Source organism: Sphaerodactylus townsendi, linkage group LG16, assembly GCF_021028975.2.
Source record: "Sphaerodactylus townsendi isolate TG3544 linkage group LG16, MPM_Stown_v2.3, whole genome shotgun sequence".
In the NCBI taxonomy this organism is placed as follows: domain Eukaryota; kingdom Metazoa; phylum Chordata; class Lepidosauria; order Squamata; family Sphaerodactylidae; genus Sphaerodactylus; species Sphaerodactylus townsendi.
Window position 1 is genome coordinate 23,133,622 of NC_059440.1, and position 21,072 is coordinate 23,154,693.

The 21,072-nt window shown below is 45.8% G+C and overlaps 1 protein-coding gene across 5 annotated transcripts in view; it reads right to left on the reverse strand.

Annotated features, from left to right (window-relative positions):
• KAZN (kazrin, periplakin interacting protein) overlaps positions 1-21,072 on the reverse strand; it is a 301,595-nt gene that overhangs the window by 71,156 nt on the left and 209,367 nt on the right. Inside the window, exon 1 of one of the 5 annotated variants that reach the window (XM_048518985.1) lies at positions 5,547-5,643. The exons of the other annotated variants lie outside the window; for them this stretch is intronic. Within the exon in view, the coding sequence (XP_048374942.1) occupies positions 5,547-5,577 (31 nt within the window). The 5' untranslated portion in view covers positions 5,578-5,643. Of the gene's footprint in view, positions 1-5,546; positions 5,644-21,072 lie in introns of those variants that run through there. 5 annotated transcript variants of the gene reach the window in all.

Here is a 21,072-nt window from a genome sequence, read left to right on the forward strand (position 1 = left end):
GTCATGAGCCCCTCTATGGCCGCACAAGAGCAGAGAACAAGATTGCCATGAGATCTGTGCCTCTCTTTGCACATGCACTGAGACTAACAGCTGGAGGGTGTTCAGCAAGGTGGAGAGGATTCCATTTTCACACAAAGTAGGTTGAGGAATTCTGGCTCCTCCTCTTCCTATCACATGGCTCTGATGTCACATGACAGCAGGACAGTGCTTTGCAGGTGATCTAAAATCTGGAAATTCTGATGGACCACTGGGTTTACGAGTGCTAAACTGGACCTGTCCGGTTCTGTCTTATGACTTTTGTCATGTTTTACTTTGAGAGCTGCCTCAAAGAGGTTCTCTAGAGAGGCAGCATATAAATTTTCTAAATAAATATCTCATCATCAGGAACTGCCAAACAAATATTAGTTAAGCTAATATTCATAGGTCTCTGAAGCTGCTCAGGGATTCCTAACCCAGGTGGTGGTCCAACTCACAAGTGTTGGGAAAGATTTTGGGTTGGATACTACCAGCTTTTTTTGCTGATGATAAAAGAAAGAGGGATCTCTCTTTGACTACCCAAGAAAATTATGCTGGGTACAGCAGGGGCGTACCAACCAGGGGGACAGATGGGGTCAAATGTCCCTGGGCTGTGGCCATTTAGTCATGTGGGGGGCTGACATGCCCCTCCTCCTTCCCCCACGTCCATACACTGACTTCATTCTCCATACACTAGTGCGGGAGGGTGGCCACCCATACAGGGGGGGGGGGGGGGGGCTCAGATTTTGCACTGCGCTACATTTTCCCTAGATACGCCATTGAACCCAAGTAAGGTGCAGCCTCTGTTTTTAATCAGATTTTTGGCAAAAGATGGGATGCTGGCAAAATCACTTATTTGCACGAAGCCAGGAGGAGATAAGCGATAGAAGATACAGCGAAATAGCCAGAGAGCAGCTTAGTGGCTCATCCTGGGAAGATCTTGGCTGGCTCACACTCACAGCTCGTGCGGCACAACACACAATCGGATAACATTCATCCTCTTTATCTCTCTGTCCTCCTCTGCCTAAAGACCCTAATCAGTCTGGAGGGGAAGAAAATGATGGATATAATAGCAGTGACCCAAGTTTGCAACTAATTTCAAGAGAAGATGAGATCTAATCTAACCAACAATTGCTATAGGTGTGCTTCTCGACTTCAAACGCAGCTGCACATATGAGCTCTGTGAGGCTCTGAGCTTTCTGATACAGCCAACTTGTGCTCCCTTAATACGGAAGAAATGGTCCTGTATGCGCCAAATATTTCACCAAAGAAAACAGAGCTTCCCTTTCCACATATGAAGGATTACTGGCCAATAACGGAAGGATCTTCTCTCCTTCCTGTGTTCATTTATCTTGCCACAGTTGGCCCCACATGGTTTTAAAAGCCAAGGTGGTACTTGCTTCAAAACAGGCCTGCAAATATGCTATTTGGAATCCAACTGCAGACCAAACACCGTAGGACAAAGGGGGTTACGTGACACACAGTCCATTAAAAAGTTTCTGCCTAGGCATTTTTACATGCTTGTACATTAGAAAGCAGATGCACAGATAAATTTAATTCATCTGTGAGAGACCTTGAAGGAGGGTTCACCCTGGAGACTGGTGACTAAGACCATTTTTAACAAGGCTTCCTACCGAAAGAAACTACAGACAGCCTATCAGCAATATCAAGGTAATACTGATCTACCCTACAGGGCTCTGGTGATGATTACTGAGATATTAGGAATGCATTCAAGGCAGATTGTTATTATTTCTAAGCATGGTTTGAAGGAACTATTACTGGGCTTAAAACGATCCATTTCGGAGCTACTATTAAATTCTGGAGAAACCTTACTCCTGATTATAACAAACACCCTGCCCGCCCAAACACAAACCCACAAAATGCTCACCTATCCCAAAAGGATAATGCAGGATTTATGCCCACTTGCCCAAAGGTGCGTGTTTCCCCCCAAATTTACTGTCTAGCCACACCTCCGCAGAGAGCAGAGTCCACTATTTCTAAGTTAAATTATAACTTCCCTTGGAAGATGTGAAGAGGTTGGAGCAAAAGGGATATTATTTGCCCCTCTCCTTCCCGTTTTCAGTGTGTTTCATTCAAATAAACTGCACATCCCTTCTTACCCCTAAGGAAAGAAAAACTGCACTTGATTTCTACTAGGCTGTAGCAGGGTTGTTCTTTCTGGGGGGTGCAAAGCGCTGTCAAGTGTAGCTGACTAATAGTGACCCCATACGATTTTCAAGGCATGTGACGAATAAAGGCGAGTGGGTTCCCCGGTCCAAATCTTGCCCTTCCCTTCGACTCACTTGGGGACCACTCTTTCTCAGACCACACACAGTCTGCAACACGAATCTAGCGATAATGCCTGCCTACCTTATAGGTGTGTTGCGGTAAGGATTACAACAACAGAGTCAAGATGAAACACTATGGCCGTTGAAGTTGCTGCAGAATGTTACGTACGATTCAAGCCACTGGTGGCCCAAGGGCTTTTATTCAGTCCACGCAAAGGAATATTTGCAAGTCTGATTAAGTAACTGAGATCCGCACAGTTAGGTTTCTATCCATCCAGAGAGACTGCTGATATTAGCATTTTATTCTCACCATACAGATAAGCCTTGGCTAGCGTGCAGTTCTGCCTGGGAGGTCCAAAGGCCAGTTGGCTCTACTGGGTCCAGAAATGTACGTCTAAATCCTGGGTGGCCTTGAGCAAGTCATTCCCTTTCAGTCTCTGCTTTCCCACCTGTAAAATGGGACTATTATTCTCTTGAGAGAATGAATGCAACAATAGCTTTGATTCATGTTTTGGTATGTGTGATCTTAGCGTGCCTTTTGAATTTTGCCTTTTTTTTAGCACACTGCAAGGTGTTTTGGGTTCTTGGTGGGGTAAACACTTTTGGAGTAAACTAGCAGTTCACAATCACACACTTTGCATGCTGGGTAAATAAAAAATCGCCATACCTGCTAACAGTTCTGCATGACGCCGAATGTATCTATTTCTCACCCCTCCTTACACTGGCAGGAATGTCCGCCCCCCCCCCCCCAACATCAAAGCATCAGTCCTCCAATATTCCTCCTCTAACACAATTTAAACACATGTTTATGTATTTATTTAATTCAATTTCTATGCCACCCTCTCCACAAGGGCTCAGAGCGGCTTACAATAATAGTTCACATACAAAATTCAATTAAATAAACAATTTACATTAGTGCAATAATTAAATTCCAGTCTAAAAATCTAGGTAAAATACATTTAAAATTTTAAAATCAACTATAAATCGCAGTTAAAATAGACTGGCCACAGATGCCATAGAGAGGAACTAGGGGATTAAGGATTTAGGGCCGGCAACAATGCAATTAAGAAGAAAGGTTTTGGGTTTGGGCCTCTGCCAACAGCCTGGTGGAACAACTTTGCCTTACAGGCCCTGCGGAATTGCATCAAATCCCGTAGGGCCCTGAAGTTAGGTGGCAGAGTGGTCTACCAGGTAGGAGCCAGGGCTGAAAAAGTTTGAGACCAGTCTGATAATAGCAGGACTGGGGAACAACAGGAGGTCAACATTTTGTGGAAGGTTTTCATGGCCTGAATCAACTAGGTGTTGTAGGTTCTCCAGGCTTTGTGGCTGTGGTCTGGCAGCTCTTGCTCCTAACGTTTTGCCTGCACCTATCTTTGACGTCTTCAGAGGCATGTCATGGTAAGATCTTTTCTCTCCATGGCACAGTGTGTTTCTCTCCATCTCCACACTGTGATACAGAGAGAAACCTATCTTACCATGACATGCCTCTGAAGAGTCATAGATCCGGACAAAACATTAGGACCAAAAACTAGCAGACCATGGCCACACAGCCCAGAACATTCACAACGCCCAGTTACACATTTTGCCTACAAGCCACGGTATCAGTTTTAAACTGGAAGAAGAAGAGGAGTTTGGATTTCTCCCCTACCTTTCTCTCCTGTAAGGAGACTCAAGGTGGCTTACAAGCTCCTTTTTCCTTCCTCTCCCCACAACAGACGGGGCTGAGAGAGTTCCAAGAGAACTGTGACCATCCCAAGATCACCCAGCAGGAATGTAGGAGTGCGGAAACACATCTGGTTCACAGGAAGGTGAGAAGCACCCAAGAAACTGTCTGCCAGCTCGTTCACATGTACATGGACCCAGATGGAAACCTTCTTGTGCGCATGAGCAGCAAACACAGCTGCCTCGTTTCTGGACACGCCACGGTTTCCTTTCTCAATGGCAACAGAAGTATAGGCCTATGGACTCTTCTTATCATCATTAAAAATCTTAGGATGCGTCTCCCCATTGAAAGCCAGCGTGGTGTAGTGGCTAAGAGCAGGTGGATTCTAATCTGGAGAACCAGGTTTGATTCCCCACTCCTCCACCTGGCAGAGGCTTATCTGGTGAAATGGATTGGCCTAGCTACAAAGCCATAGAAGTCCAAAGTACTGGTGATGTTGCCAAGGTGAGTGTGTGTAGTAAATGTCAGTTGACCTGACCTGTGGTTTTTCACACTCAAATCTCACACAGATGTAACCCCCTCACACTTCCCAGTTTATTTTCAACAGCCAGTGTGACACGGGTGTTAAAAGCGTTGGATTATGAACTGGGAGCCCCAGGTTCGAATCTCTGCTCTGCCAGGTGACCTCAGGCCATTCACATGCTCTCGATCTAACTTACCTCGCAAGGTTGTTGTGAAACTAAAATGGGGAAAAGGAATACTCTGTAAGCCACTTTGGGCTAGCTGGGGAGAAGGGCACGTAACTAAACAAATTAAGAGCATTTCCCCTTTTGTCTATCCAAAACAACAACATGAAGCTGCTCCCCTGTCCTGAGTCAATTCTTGAAACCCGTCAGCGTCATAACAACAACTGATTAATTCCTTAAGAACTTCCTTCTGGAAATGCATAGAAAATTTAACAAGGAAACAAAAAAATAACCCCCAGGCTTATTGCAACTAATGCAGTGGAGGAAGTAAAGATCCTTCAAGAATTATTTCATACATACAGCAAACATTCCCAGCATGTCAAATTGTACCAAACCATTAGTGTTTAGGAATCGGCATGGTAGCAACGCCACTACAGCAGCTACCTGAAGGCGAATGTTTCGGAGGTTGTGGCCAGAGATCCATTTTCTCTTTACTCCCCTAAACAGAAGGAAAACTGACTGCATCCTTTCAGCTCCACACTTTGACTTTTCTTACTCAGCTGGAGTTTCTTCCGCTTCCCAAACACTCAGCAAAACCCTTCGCCAGAGTTAAAGGGCAAAAACTTACGCACACACAACACCTGCCTACACCAACCTCCCAAACGTCTTGTGGGTTCTGGTTCTTTGCTTTGATGCACTCTCACATGCGCACCCTTTGGAGGAGAGGCATTTAGCAGGTTTGTTTCAGCTCCATTCGGTTCCGAACAAGGAGCCAAACAAAAGGCCAGGCCTGAGAAACTCTGCTCCTGGCACGCAGACTGAAGCTGGAAGGTTTGCAAATGTTCTCCCTGTAGCTAAACCCTAGACCTTTTGATGCAGCAGAGGGGGACCTACCAGGTTTGTTCTCCTCGCTGTCCGATTTCATTCTTGGAGGATGTGGGAGAGAGGCAGGCTCTGCTCCCGAGGAAGCTGCTTCCTGTCACCTCTGCCGTGCCTCTGTCGGCCTCTCTGCTTGCTCTCCTCTTCCCTCTCGACTCCTCCCCATCGAAGCAGGAAGTGCCGCTCTGTTCTACCTGCCCGACTTGGAACCTGAACCTGCTGCAGGTTGCTGGGTTTGCCAAGGTGATTTCACCCCAGGGAGGCGGGCCAAGGAGCTCTGCGGAGCTGCAGGTCACAGCAGTTCAATTTAAACGCTCAAAACAGGGGGTCCTGCTCTCTGCTCTTCTCCTTTCTGGGATCTGCCCTTTGGCAAGCCACTGTGCCCATGCTGCTTTTTAGGGACGATGCCTTATAAAAATGTAGTTCAGGGTGCCCTCTGTTTTCCTTCCCTGCCCTCTGGGTTTTCAGGAACAAGGGTGGAATTAAAGAAGAAGAAGAAGAAGAGTTTGGATTTATATCCCCCCTTTCTCTCCTGCAAGAGACTCAAAGGGGCTTACAATCTCCTTGCCCTTTCCCCCTCACAACAAACACCCTGTGAGGTGGGTGGGGCTGAGAGAGCTCCGAGAAGCTGTGACTAGCCCAAGGTCACCCAGCTGGCGTGTGTGGGAGTGTACAGGCTAATCTGAATTCCCCAGATAAGCCTCCACAGCTCAGGTGGCAGAGCTGGGACTCAAACCTGGTTCCTCCAGATTAGATACATGAGCTCTTAACCTCCTACGCCACTGCTGCTCCTTAGGTAAAGCATACCTATAGTTATTTTAAACTGACGCTGAAAAAGTCAATGATGCCAGGAAAGGTTGAAGGAGGCAGGAAAAGATAGAGACCCAGTATGGGGTGGATGGACTCTATAGAGTCACAGCCTTCAGTTTGCAAGATCTGAACAGGATGTTTTGGAAGACGTTAGTTCATAGGCCCCTTCCACACATGCAGAATAAAGCACTTTCAATCCACTTTTAAAAATCATTATATTTTTTATTCTGTTTGTAAAAGCTATATATTCGTTGAGATATAATAAAATACTGTAATTCTCCTCCTAAAATAGACCATCATGACTTTAAGAAGTACATAGAAGACATCATGATACATATCACCTGTTACAAGTGATATAGACTATGTGTATTAACAATTATTATTTAGAATCTACCTAATCGTTAACTTTGATATATAAATTGCAATGTTATAACATCGCAACTAGGGCTCATTCCGCACATGCAGAATAATGCACTTTCAAACTGCTTTCAATGCTCTTTGAAGCTGTGCGGAATGGCAAAATCCACTTGCAAACAGTTGTGAAAGTGGTTTGAAAACGCATTATTTTGTGTGTGCGAAAGGGGCCTATATAATATTACAACTATCCATAACATTATAACTATATGATATGTAACAGAGGCGAAAGGAATCAAAGAGCAAGGAAGGAAGTCGTCATATATCTCTGTGTTAAAAAGTATATTCTACATTCCCAGTATTAGTGCTCTATTATGAGGATCAGAACTATATAAATATCTTAGCAAGGATAGCAAGGATTTTGAAGTAGGATTCAACACACTTTTTTATGAAGAAGGGTTGTTAGTCTGTCAGCTATCCTGTAGTCTTGAACCTTCTTTCAATGTACTTTGCAGTTAAATTTTACTGTGCGGAACAACATCATCCACATGCAAACAATTGTGAAAGTGGATTGAAAATGCATTATTTCACAAGTGCGGAAGGGGCCAAAGGTCGCCATGATTCGGAAGTGACCTGACAGAACTTGAGACACACACGGTTATTTTAAAGGACTGACCTAGTTATAGGGTTGCCAGCCTCCAGGTAGGGCCTGGAGTTGTCTCAGAATTACAACTGACCTCCAGAATACACAGATCAGTTTCCCTAGAAGAAGTGGCAAAGTCAGAGGACAAACTCTGTGGAAAGTCAGAGTCTAGAGAAATCTGTCCCCAATTTCCCTTCCTCCAAATCCCTTTGGGCTAGTCACAGTTCTCTCTGAACTCTCTCAGCCCCACCTACCTCACAAGGTGTCTGTTGAGAGGAGAGGAAGGGAAAGGAGCTTGCAAGCCACCTTGAGTCTCATTGCAGGTGAGAAAGGTGGGGTATAAATCCAAACCCTTCTTCAAACTCTTCTTCTCCTTGGAAGAAATTTTGGGGATTAAAGAGGACTCTGTAAGTTTCCACACAATGTTGCACAGTCCATGTGTGGAATGAGGGGCTTTGTTTTCCCCGCTTCCTTGTAATAAATAAGGCTTTTGCCACCTGCTGGCCACCTTTGATCGCTTGATGGAAGGGTTGCTGTTTGTTTGTCAGCGCCACCTGGAGTTTGCTGAGACGTAAACCCATCTGCCTCTGAGACATCCGTCCTCTGCAGATTACGGATGCTGCTACTGCAGTAGGAAAAGGCTCTCGGTTGCATTCCTGCCCCACAGAATTGCAACGCTGCTCCTTTGCCAAGGGCACAGGAGGTATTTTTATTTCCTCTCTGCATCGGATGCTTATTATCCAGGTATCTACTTCTTTATTTCTGCCTGTTTTGAACTCATGATGCCTATGCTCCTTCTTGGATTTGCTTTACCTCCTACACTTGGCCCTCTCCTCCATAGCTGTGGGGAAGGGCTGTAACTCCATAGTAGAGCATGTCCTTTGCACCCAGACCTTCCTAGTTCAAGGTCTCCAGTTCAAAGGATCGGGAAGTAGGTGACGTGAAAAACTGCCACCTAGTACCCTGGAGAGCGGCCGCCAGTCTGAGAAGACAATGCTGATCCTTTCCACACAAACCTTTTAAAAAATGTTGAGGCAGGAAATAAACGTTTCCTCCGTAGAATTCCGCATTGTTCCCCCCCTTATGTTCTGAAAACATTTTTTTGCTTTCAGCCAGGAAACGTTTTATCTGAAAACCCTTTTACAACGATGCATATGTGTGCAACATTTTCAAAAAATGTTTTCCTTTGCTGGGTGGGGATATCTAAAATGTTTTTTTTTATTTTTATTTTATTATTTTATTTTTTCAATTTATATACCGCCCGATCCCCGGGGGGCTCCGGGCGGTGAACAACAGGAGCAATCATACAATTATAAATACATAGGCCCCATCATAAAATAACTTAAAACTCATAAAAACAGCGAATACTATAATACGTAATAAATAAATAAATAGAAGGCGTCTGGCCCAATTTAAAACCTACCTCCCTGATGTAACCGCCCCAGGCATAGAGCGGTGAGGGGGCACCATATTAGCAGCTGGACACTCCAAAGGCCCGGTGGAACAACACGGTCTTACAGGCCCTGCGGAACTCACCCAGGTCCCGCAGGGCCCGGACAGCTGGAGGAAGGGTGTATCCACCAAGACATAAGGCAGGTAAAGCAGAACAGAAGAAGAAGAGTTGGATTTATATCGCCCCTCTCTCTCTTGTAAGGAGACTTAAAGGGGCTTACAATCTCCTTTCCCTTCCCCCCCTGCAACAAACACTCTTTGAGGAGGGTGGGGCTGAGAGAGCTCCAAAGCTAATCTGATTCACCAGACAAGCCTCCACAGCTCAAGTGGCAGAGCAGAAAAATCCAGTTCTTCAAATTAGAGTGCACCTGTTCTTAACCACTACACCATGCTGGCTTTCCAGCGAAGAGTCTACACTCGAGGGAGGGGGGGGTGGATAGGTGTCAGTAGCAAGGTCATCGGGCACAGCAGAAACAATATCAAGGTCATATGAAACTGCCTTATACTGAGACAGAACATACTAGAGTCAGCGGCCCTTTCCGCCCAAGTCACCTAAAATGTTTGCAGAATGTTTGTAAAACATTTTCAATCTCCCCCCCCCCCATGTTTATGTTGTTTGTAATATGCCAGAAGCTGCCCTGAGTCTGTGAGAGGAAGGGTGGCATGCAAATTAAATAAATAAATATAACAGCAGCATCAGCATCAACATCTCTTGGTGATCCCTGGTCCAAGGGAAGTCTGCTTGTCTCAACCAAGGCCAGGGCCTTTTTAGTCCTGGCCCCTGTCTGGTAGAACACTCTGTCCAGAGAGCATCTTTGGAATCCCATTGAAATATAAATGAATGAATAATGTTAGAAAACATCCTAAAACCATCCCCTCTCTCACACACACACACGCACGCACGCACGCACGCACGCACGCACGCACGCACGCACGCACGCACGCACGCACGCACGCACGCACGCACGCACGCACATTTACATATGTAAATCCTTCTTCTAAAGAGCTCAGAATGGTGCACACATGGTTTTTCCTTTCTCATTTAACCTTACAACAGCCCTGTGAGGTAGATCAGGCAGAGAAAGAGAGTGACTAATTCAAGAAGCAAAGGTTAAGGGGGGAGATGATAGCCATGTTTAAATATTTGAAGGGATGCCGTGTTGAAGAGGGAGCAAGCTTGTTTTTCTGCTGCCTCAGAGACTAGGACATGGAGTAATAGATTCAAGGTGCAGGAAAAGAGATTCCACTTAAACATCAGGAAGAACTTGGATCAGGCCACCTTCTGTTAGCTTCTCAGCACAGCCAAACGCCCTGAGAACAATTAGCGCCAATAAGACAGCAAATTAAGGGCTAGCAAAGCAGCAGACAGGGCTTACAAGCTTGCCACCCACTCCAATAGGGTTGCCAGCTCTGCGTTTGGAAATTCATGGAGACTTGAAGGTGGATCTGGGAGGGGGGAAAGACTTTACGGAGGGGAGGGGTCCTCAGTAAGGTCTAGTGTTGTACAGTCCACCTTCCAAAGCAGTCGTTTCCCGCAGGAGTGTCTCAAACAAACAGATACTAAATCAATATTTAAAAGTTTCTTATAGGAGATAATTCCCCAATTATGATCCAGGTTGCAAACAAGTGTACGATAAGACTTTAAGGCCCAACGACTCACTGTATCTTCACCTAATTAACCCTGTAAATTTGTAAATTCCCTGCTTTGTCTTAACTTTACTGCAACTTATTTTATACGGTTAAGTTTTCCTCTGTTTCTAATTGGCAAAAAACTGACAATAAATATATATTATTGTTACAACTAGATAAACAAGTTATTCGTGGTCGTTTCCGCATGGTCAAAATATCCTGGGTTGAGCAAGAAAAATATCCCTGTGCAGCCGAGAATTCCGCATGGTTCCCGGTGCTAAAGTGGGCCTGACCTGGTGTTGCCCTGTGATATTTCCTTTACCCTGGGATTTTCAAAAATCGCCACATTGGTGATTCTTTTCAAATACCCCAAGCTGACCCCGCTGCTGTGCAAACACTACGGGAGCAGAACCGGTTTATTTTTCCCACCTCAAAACAACATCCAATCAGAACACCAGATCTTGCACATGTGAGGATGTACTTGTGGTGCAAACACAAAAGACCTGTGCTCATGCGGAACGAACTGGAGTCTTACCTCCTGGTCCTAACTCGGCTCCTGGAAAGAAACGCGCAACCGTGTGGAGGGAGAAACCGGGATAAAATAGACCCAAGTTTCAAAAAAGTGGTACACAGCCCATGTAGACTGGAAATCAGTTGTGATTATGGGGATCTCCCCACCTGAACATTGGCAACTCTATGCTCAGAGCAACCATCACTGAGTAGGAAATGTTACTGCTCCCCCTGCCACAGCCGCTCCCCCACCTCCCAAGCTGTTTCTTTGGTCCACCGTAGGGAGAAAGGCACACGCTGGCCAGAAACTGGAACAGTGGCATAAGAACAAAAGTGCTCCAGAGAAAGGTTGGCACTGCTGACACTGTTGCCAAATGGGGCGAGGTGGTGGTGGTAACAGACCAAGCTTCCTTTCTCTGTTTTAGGGGATTATGTCAGCCAAATAACCCAGCAACTCTCAGCTGGCTTCCAGCAGCTGGTCTCTGCTTCTGCTGGCATCGCCTCAGCTGTTAGAGCCATCCATAGCACAAGAGAACTGATCTGGCATTGGACTGCCCTGGCATTGGATTGCTGACTTTTCCCCCCCTTTAGCCTCAGCAGATGTGGCACAAGCAGGCAACGCCACTGCTATCCAGGCCCCGACCCTTTGTTGCTAACGGCACGTGGCTTAGTTCCTCAAGGCAGACACGCCAGGGCTAGAGCCCCGCCGGAGATGTCATTTTTTGATCTGCAAAGCCTTTCTCCTCTATTCTATGTGTGGAAACTCAAGTGTTTATTCCTTGAAACGTGAACTCTTTCAGCCACAACAGCAGCGCGCATTAAAGGGAACATTCCAACGGCAATAAATGCACAGGCTGTGACTTGACATCAATTATTGCAATTCTGCTTGGTTTGTTCCTTGCCACTAGCAGGCCGAATTCAGTCCAAGGGCCCTTGTGACCTGCTTGCCGTTTTTGGGCTTGTTGCAATTCTGCCCTCTCATTTCACTTTGGTATGAAAAACTGAATGTCCGCACACACCTTCGGATGCTTCCCCTCTTTTCAGTTGCTCGGGTTTGATGCTTTCTCTCGAGGGCCACAACTCAGTGACCGTTTGGTGGTTCTGTTTCTGTCAATCCTTGAGCTCACTTCTGTCTTGGGAAAACTGAGAACATAAGAACATAAGAACTAGCCTGCTGGATCAGACCAGAGTCCATCTAGTCCAGCACTCTGCTACTCGCAGTGGCCCACCAGGTGCCATTGGGAGCTCACAGGCAGGAGGTGAAAGCAATGGCCTTCTGCTGCTGCTGCTGCTCCCAAGCACTTGGTCTGCTAAGGCATTTGCAATCTGAGATCAAGGAGGATCAAGATTGGTAACCATAGATTGACTTCTCCTCCATAAATCTGTCCAAGCCCTCTTTAAAGCTATCCAGGTCAGTGGCCATCACCACCTCCTGTGGCAGCATATTCCAAACACCAATCACACGTTGCATGAAGAAGTGTTTCCTTTTATTAGTCCTAATTCTCCCCCCCCCCCCAGCATTTTCAATGGATGCCCCCTGGTTCTAGTATTGTGAGAGAGAAAAACTTCTCTCTGTCAACATTTTCTACCCCATGCATAATTTTATAGACTTCAATCATATCCCCCTCAGATGTCTCCTCTCCAAACTAAAGAGTCCCAAACGCTGCAGCCTCTCCTCATAAGGAAGAGGTATTTGAGTTTCAGTTTTACCCGACATGGAGCGCTGGTGCAGACGGAGAAGTTCAACTGCCTGTTAAAGGATATGAAGGGTTTTATAGGCCAGCAGCGTTCTTGCCTCTTGGCCCCCGGCTACCCCTTTACCATCTGAACTCAGCTGCCAAAGAGTCGACGGAGGCGTGGGAAACTGCCTTCCAGTGACCAGCAAAAACTGCTCCTGCGTGGATCCGACAGAGGTCTGGATTTACAAGCCATTTAGTTTCAGAGAGTTGGATGGCCTCTTTTCCAGAATCCAGAATTAATATCACTCATGGCTCAAACTCGGGCAGAATTTAATTATGATGCGGGCAGAAGGAAAGAACTTTCCATTGGGGCTTTATGTTTGCATGGAGAAAACTAGGGCAGCAAAACAACTTTGGATGAGAATGCCCACATGTGTGTCACGTCCCCCCGGAAGGGGCTTTAGCTCCAGCCAGTATTCTGTTTAAATCGAGTGCTAATTCCTACAGCTCTGTACAAAAAACACGTAGAAGAGCGGAACAGGAAATTCATAATATGCCCGTCCAGTTACCCAAGTTTAAAAATGATGCATTTCAAACTGCAGTGGCCAGGTCAATCAACATCTAGATTAGAACACAGCTAGAGTGAAGAGACCCAGTCCTTTCCTAGCTAAACATAATTGGTTTAATTAGGTTTTCTTTATTTGTTGCTTACTAAGTTAACTTACCATCAAAAGACCCTCTGGAACTTTTCTGACTTCTCAAATTAATTTACAGAACACTGGGCAATGTTTATAAGGATCTGGAATGATAAAGGTACGGAAGGAATTTCTCTAAATGTCTTTTATGAGCTACTGTTCATTCATTCATTCATTCATTCATTCATTCATTCATTCATTCATTCATTCATATGTTAGATTTATGCCTCACTCTCCCCTGAAGGGCTCAGGGCTGTAAATAATTCCTGATAGGTACCTATACTGTTGATATTTGCAGGTTCTATGTTGTTATAAATTCTGGTTTCTGGTCAAACATTTAAATACAAAAGACTAACAGCAGCCCAGAATCACGAAAGGGCCAAGGTAGTCAACACCTGGCTCGCTGGCCAAAGAGATGGCATTGACTGATCTGGAAAGGGTTTATACAGACTTCTGAAGGAATCAAAGATCCACCTTTGGGGTTGCAGAACTGAGAACAGTAAAGAAAGTCAGTAAAGTTCAATAGATATATATGAATCTATTTATTTAGAGAACGTACCTTGTTATTTAAAAAACAACCCTTAAGGCAGCCTACATCAGAGAAAAAAGAACATAAAAAACTCCTTAAAACACATCTAAAATGAACTGTCTACAGAAGGAGCCTGCGGCACCTTGAATCCCAATTATAAACACCCACAGCCAGCGGTAGAAAGTTCAAACAAAACCAAAGTCAAAGCCGCTAAAAGTGGTTGATAAAAATCAACAGTAAGATAAAACCAACAGCATAAATTGAATTGTAAAGTTCAAGGACATATACGGAAGCGTTAATTTAGAGAACCTATACCTTGTTATTAAAAAAAACAACAACCCACAAACAAAACCTTGCGGCAGGCTACATCAGAAGAAAAAAGAACATTTAAAAAACCCTGACAACATAATCTAAAATCAACCGTCTATGGAAACAGGCGGCCGCACCCTGAACCCCAATTATAAACAGCTGCAATCTGAAGCACAAAGTTCAACTGGAACCAAAGTTAAAGCCACTAAAAGTGGACGATAAAAATCGACAGTAAGATAAAACCAACAGCACAAGTTGACTTGCCTCAGGGAGAAGAAATGCTACAAGCTAGTGTGGCCTAGTAGAGATTGTGGAGGAACAGGATCCTGAGAGACCCACGTTGAAATCTTCTACCATGGAAGTTTGCTAGATGACCCTGGGTCAAGTTTCCCTGTAAGCCATGCGGCTGAGCAGACACTGTATTGGTGCCGAGCAGCTCAGGCAGCTGCGGCAGGGGGAGCTCCTGCAGGCAGCTCACTTCTAAGCAGACGTAAAGAATTTCTGCGCAGTTCCCTAGCACAGTTACAGGGACCGTTGATTTAGATGCCTCACAAACGCTCAGCCTGGCCTACCTCATAGGGTTGTTGTGAGAAAACAGAGGAGAGAAAATATGAGCAGCTGTCTCAGTCACAACGCAATAACAAGAGCACAGTCGATTCTCTGTAGCTATCTAACATTTGGATCAGTAAGGACCACAAATCCTGGCGACAAGTTTGGGCCCCTGAAAGTAGGCTCCGAAGATGATCTATTCAGAATCCAGCTGAAATGGACCTTTCTCCCAAGAAAGCATTCTTCGGACTGCCTGATGAGCGGCTTCTATTTAAGTCCTCTGAGTAGGATTGCCGGCCTTTGGTTGAGAAATACCTGGAGAGTGAGGGGTGGAGCCTGAAGAAGAGGGCGGGGTTTGGGAAGGGGAGGGACTTCAAGGGGGTATTATGCCATAGAGTCCACCTTCCTAAGTGGCCAGTTCTCCAGGTGAACTAATCTCTGTCGCTTAGAAATCATTTGTCCTAGCAGAAGATTTTCAGCCAACTCCGGGGGGTTCCACACACATAAACCACCTTGCGTTAATTGGCTGTCAGCCCTCAGTCCTGAATAACTAGAGAACCTTTACTTGACACTCAAGGGGCCTACGAAGCTCTCATTTACTCCTCGTAAACATAACAGGCTCTTCATAAACATCACCTGCCTGACAATAAGGAAGCACACAATCCTGCCGGATCGTTTATCTTGGCACTGTTATCACTTGGAGATAAGAGTTTCTATGAGATTGTTAAGATGTGAGTTGTGTCTAGGCTTAATTAGATTGTTAAGATGTGAGCATCGTCAAGTAAAGTTTCTTTTGAGTTATTCAGCACTGAACGTTGATAGCTGACTGGTGTAGTAGTTAAGAGCAGGTGCACTCTAATCTGGAGAACTGGATTTTATTCCCCGCTCTGCCACCTGAGATGTGGAGGTTTATCTGGTGAACCAGATTAGCATGTGCACTCCAACACATGCCAGCTGGGTGACCTTGGTTTACTCACAGTTCTTCGGAGCTCTCTCAGCCCCACTCACCTCACAGGGTGGTTGTTGGGGGGGGGGGAAGGGAAAGGAGATTGTAAGCCCCTTTGAGTCTTCTTACAGGACAGAAAGGGGGGATATAAACCCAAACTCTTCCTCTTCTTCTTCATGTGTGTGCCTTCTGTTGCACCTCCCTTTTGTTTTTATACGGTGTAACTACGTAGAAGTTGGCAACCTTATCTCTGAATGACTTGATCTGTCAGTACCGGCTTTTCGCTGCAGGACCACGCTCCAGATCATTTATGCATCGTGCCGAGACACATGGGTAGCACCGCTTTGCGCGCAAATGTGCACAAAAAGACCCGGAGGCCTTTTCATCCTTCCCGGTGCCGTGATTTCTCGGCTGGTTCATGGGGTTGGCGAAAGACGTTTGAAAGACCCCTGCGGAGAGCGAGCGCTTTTAAAAGGGGCCAGCTCCATTTCATCCTCCCCGCATTAGCAAGCATTTAGAACAACGAGCGTCTCTACGCGGCCTTGTAGTCTACCATGATCATAATTCAAGGAGACCCAATTATCACTTTTCTGGAGACTGATAGCTGCCCCACACATTGGAGAGACTTTTTTTTCCCAGCTCCCGACAAGCACCCAACCCTGATAGCTTGTAATTATTTTGAAAGGACGCTGGGTGGTTGCATTCATCAGAACGCTATTAGGTGACAGTGTCATGAGGTTTGTTAATTTCCCGTTCGTGGTACAGCTGTAGCTAATGAGGAAGGACATATGGGACTGTGAGACTCCCTCCCCCCGAATTACAGCCTATGAAAATTGTCAGAAAACAGCAATCCCGAGCTATTTCCTATGCCCATCAAAGGAGCCTTCTTTCCGGAGCCTCTAAAAAATTACAGCAGACTTTATGTCTCAAACGCGGCTTCCATTAGGCCTGTTCATCAAGCGTCCTCAAACAGGCTTAGAAAAGACTGTAATCAGGCTTAGAAAAGGGCATGCAGAAGTAACAGTGAAGATTAGATCAGAAAAGGGGGATTTGGCCAGATGAATCCTTGTCTACGACAGGGGAGGGACCCTTAACCCAGTCCAGTTGGAGTTTGATAAGCTTGCAGCTCAGAAGAAGGGGAGACTTGTAGCAAAGAAGGGCTCTTGGAATCCTCCTTGTTTTCTGCATTCTTTTGGGAACCTCTAAAGAATGAGAAGACAGTGAACTTGGGGAATGAGTCAGGGAAATAGCTTGGCAATTTTGTACATTACCAAGAGCGTCTGAATGGAGCAAAGCCTTTTCATTTGCATAGCTGAAAGGACTGGCACATTCATTCATTCATTCATTCATTCATTCATTCATTCATTCATTCATTCATTCATTCATTCATTCATTCATTCATTCATTCATTGTTTTATCCTGCCCCTTTATTGACCGAGATTGGGCTCAGGGTGGCTAATATCAGTATTCAAGATGGTGGGGGAATGGGGGTATTGTGAAAAAAATTGAGATATCCTCATGACCCTACTATATGCTCCCCCCACACTGTAGTAATACCTCATATGTGAAAAGCTTCCCAAGCATAGGCAATCAATGTGGTATAGTAATTTGAGTGTCGGATTAGGACCTCTGAGACCCAGGTTTGAATCCCCACACTGCCATGGAAGTTCACTAGCTATTCTTGGGAAAGTATACATCTCTCCGCTGAACTTATTTCATAGGTTGTTGTGAGGATAAAACAGAAGCAGTGTTAACAATGCTGTAAGCTATTTTGTGTCCACACTGAGGATACACATGCGATATAAATATCAGCTTAAATGCATCCATCTGACATTTAGTTTGCTCCTTTTCAGGCACCATGCAGAAACTCTTCTTAAAAAGGGCAGCCTTTCCCATTAGTTGGGCAGGAAGTTCACTGGCTGTCTTTGGACCAGTCATACTCTCTCAGCCTATGCTACCTTGCAGGAATGTTGTAAGGATAAAACACAGGAAGTGGGATGCATGCATATGCTCTCGAGTTCCCCTAGAGAGTCAGTGCGGTGTAGTGGTTAAGAGAGGTGGTGACTGGGGTTTGTTTCCCCACTCCATGATACAAAATCTGCTGGGTGACCTTGGACTAGTCATAGTTCTCTCAGAACTCTCTGAGTCCTACCTACCTCACAAGGCATCCGCTGTGGAGAGTGGAAAGGAATGCCATTGTCAGCCATTTTGAGACTCCTTTTGGTAGAGAAAATTGGGGTACAAATCCAACTCCTCCTCCTCTTCTTCGAGCAAGGGTCGGAATGAAAGAGGCCAGAAAGATAGATTTTCTCTGAATGTTTGCACGGAGTTCTATCTATTTAAAAGTTCCATTTATTATGCTAGTTTGAATTATCTGCTTTCGCTGCTGTTCTAATCCGCTTTTATGCCTTCTTTTTATGCTCTGGTTTTTATCACCCTTTAGGCTGCTTTTATATTCTCCCGGAGGCTGTCAGCAGCCTATGAACCAGTGACAGATATTGTATTCTGACTGTCTCTTTCAAAAACCTCAAGCGATTAAAATAGCCCATGGGACTTATTTTAAATCAGGGCAACAGCATGGGAGAAGAAATTACCCCACCCTGCCCTGGTTAACCAAATCTGTATCAGCGTACCTTCTCAGACAACCCAAATTTCACATTGGGAGTTTCAATCCACAGAACTCCAGTGTAACATACAATCTGCACCTGCCTTTCAGAGGGAATTAGTTCCCCCATCTTATGCCAGCTGCATTGGTTGTTAGTCAAATTCAAATTCTGGATCATGTTCAAGGTTTTAGTCTTGACTCGTAAGGCCCTGAGCAGACTGGGAGTTTCATACCCTCCATTTATCACCACCCCCTTAAGTTTTCAGATTTCTCTGCCTACTTGGGGAATATCCTTTGCTCCTTTTCAGGCACCATGCAGAAACTCTTCTTCAAAAGGGCAGCCTTTCCCATTAGTTGGGCAGGAAGTTCACTGGCTGTCTTGGGACCAGTCATACTCTCTCAGCCTATGCTACCTTGCAGGAATGTTGTAAGGATAAAACACAAGAAGCTTACTTGGGGAATATCCCCAAGTCTGAAGATGTTTGAGGTAGGTGTGACTCCAATTTGTGGATTTAAGTATCTGCAGATAGTGGCACAGTTAGAATTAGATATATGGGTTCCTGGAAGATGCAACCTCATTGTAGCTACTGGTCATGCCAGCGAAAGGGAACCTCCATTTTCAGGGGCTGTATACCCCTGAATACTAGGGAAGGGTGATTTGATTCAATAGTGTATTTCAACACTTCTCAAGCAGTCCACAATTGAAAACAGAATATTGCACCAGATAGCAGTGGAGTACCAGCAGGAAATGGTGCCCGGGGGCCAAGTACTGAAATTGTACACACACACAAATTGTGCCCTTTTCTCCAAATGGGTGAGGGGCGAGCAGACAGGCAGGTGAGTGAGTGAGGGGGGTGGGCAAGAGAGTGAAGCAGGTGAGCCCTTTGACCGATTGCCGCTTTTTGCTTCGTTCAGCTCTTTCAGCATTATAGGAACTCCTTTTAAGGCCTTTAAGGAGAGCCAGCGTGGTGTAGTGGTTAAGAGCAGGTGCACTCTAATCTGGAGAACTGGGTTTGATTCTCTGCTCTGCCACTTCAGCTGTGGAGGCTTATCTGGTGAACAAGATTAGCTTGTGCACTCCAACACATGCCAACTGGGTGACCTTGGGCTAGTCACAGTTCTTCGGAGCTCTCTCAGCCCTGCCCACCTCACAGGACGTTTGTGATGGCGGGGAGGAAAAGGTGTCTCCTTACAGGAGAGAAAGGAGGGATATAAATCCAAACTCTTCTTCTTCTTTAACCAATTTGGGGCTTTCTTCCCCCCACTGTTCCTTACAACTGTTAACTGCATATTCCCCATCTGTGTGCCCCGCCTCGGCTGAGCCTTCTGACAGTAAATTCCCCCGACTAGCAGGCCGCCTGTTGGTAAACGGCACGTTCCTCTCGGCTAATCACTGCCAAGCTTTCGATAGACCCTTGGAAGGCTTTTCTCGGGAGGTTAATGGATGTGAAATAGGATCGTTCCACCGCGGAGCAAACAGCTGCAAAGTCTGGGATTGAAGCTCAAGAAAGCAAGCCCCGGAACACGGAGGGAATCATTCCTCTTTGCTCCAGAAAACTGTATTTAAAACGCGGCAAGCGTTTTGCCGAGTCTCTATGCCCACAATGTGCCACCTGCATTTCTAAAACCTGCCCCGAAAAAGAACTCGTGATAGAATTGCTCACCCAGTCACATCAAAATTCCTTCTGCACAGAATTTTGCCGACAGGAAAACAGCGTCCCAAAAAAGAATCTAGGTGCTGTCACATATATAGTCATGTCAAAACTCCTTCTCTGCAGAGATTTAGCAGCGCAAATGTGCATATGGTGGAGGCAGGCACAGATAGAAGAGGCCCAGAAGCAGGTCTAAAGGCCATAGCATAATACACATGCTTAAATTCTGGAATAACTTTAGGAATGCACCTAGTTCATCCAGAATTAAGAAGGGGGTGCTGGACAGAGTGAAATCCCAGAACAATAAAAGATACGAAAGGGAGGCAGGAGAATCTGCAGATGTAATGCCCAGATGGTTTGCTGAGTTTGGGCTGGGAAAATGCTAGAGACTGCTATGTCTCAACCCCAGATATTCTTAGTTTACTAATCTGATTCCACCCACCTCCTTCGCCCGGTGAACCCTTCCGATATTTTTCATCTCGGGTTTTCTTCTCACCGCAAGCTCCTCACTGTTTTGTGACAAAATGCTCAGCCCTCGGGGTCAGGGGAGGGCCAGCCCACCCCAAGGCTGACCTGCGGAAGGATCTGGTGACCCCCAACCTTCTCAAGAGGGCTGACCTGCTCATTAAACCAGCCTGCCATCCCTGAAAAATTCAGCGCTGCCTGCCAGAGAAGCCCGCAATTTGGAGGAAGGGAAGAAATGGCGATCAGGTCCGCTCCCTTCCAATGTGAGAGATGCAACACTGGGGAACGGGCTCATCCAAACTGACCTTTCCATCTCTGGCAAACCTGATCAAGATGGGCTTGTAGAGGCGGCGCTGGTATTATTTGACGGCTCTCATTATTTCTTGGTTCTCTCCCTCCGAAACCAGAAAATACAACTCTGTATGCAGTGGGAGGGAAAAGAGCAGATCTGGGGGGCCATCAAGAGACAAACAGGCACTGATGCTCAGCCAGAAGATTGAACTACAACCCCCCTCCCACACCACCAAAAGCCTCCTGTGCCAATGACTGTTGTCCAATTCCAAAACTTAGGCTGCAGTAACGAACCAGGGCTGGCTGCAGCCCTCTCTGTGCCCCTGGCTGGGTGTGGCCACGGACTCACTCCATTCTCTCCAACCATGGCCACCAGTTCATCCAGCTTCTTCCCCCTTCTCTCCTCTCCCATGGCTATGCTGG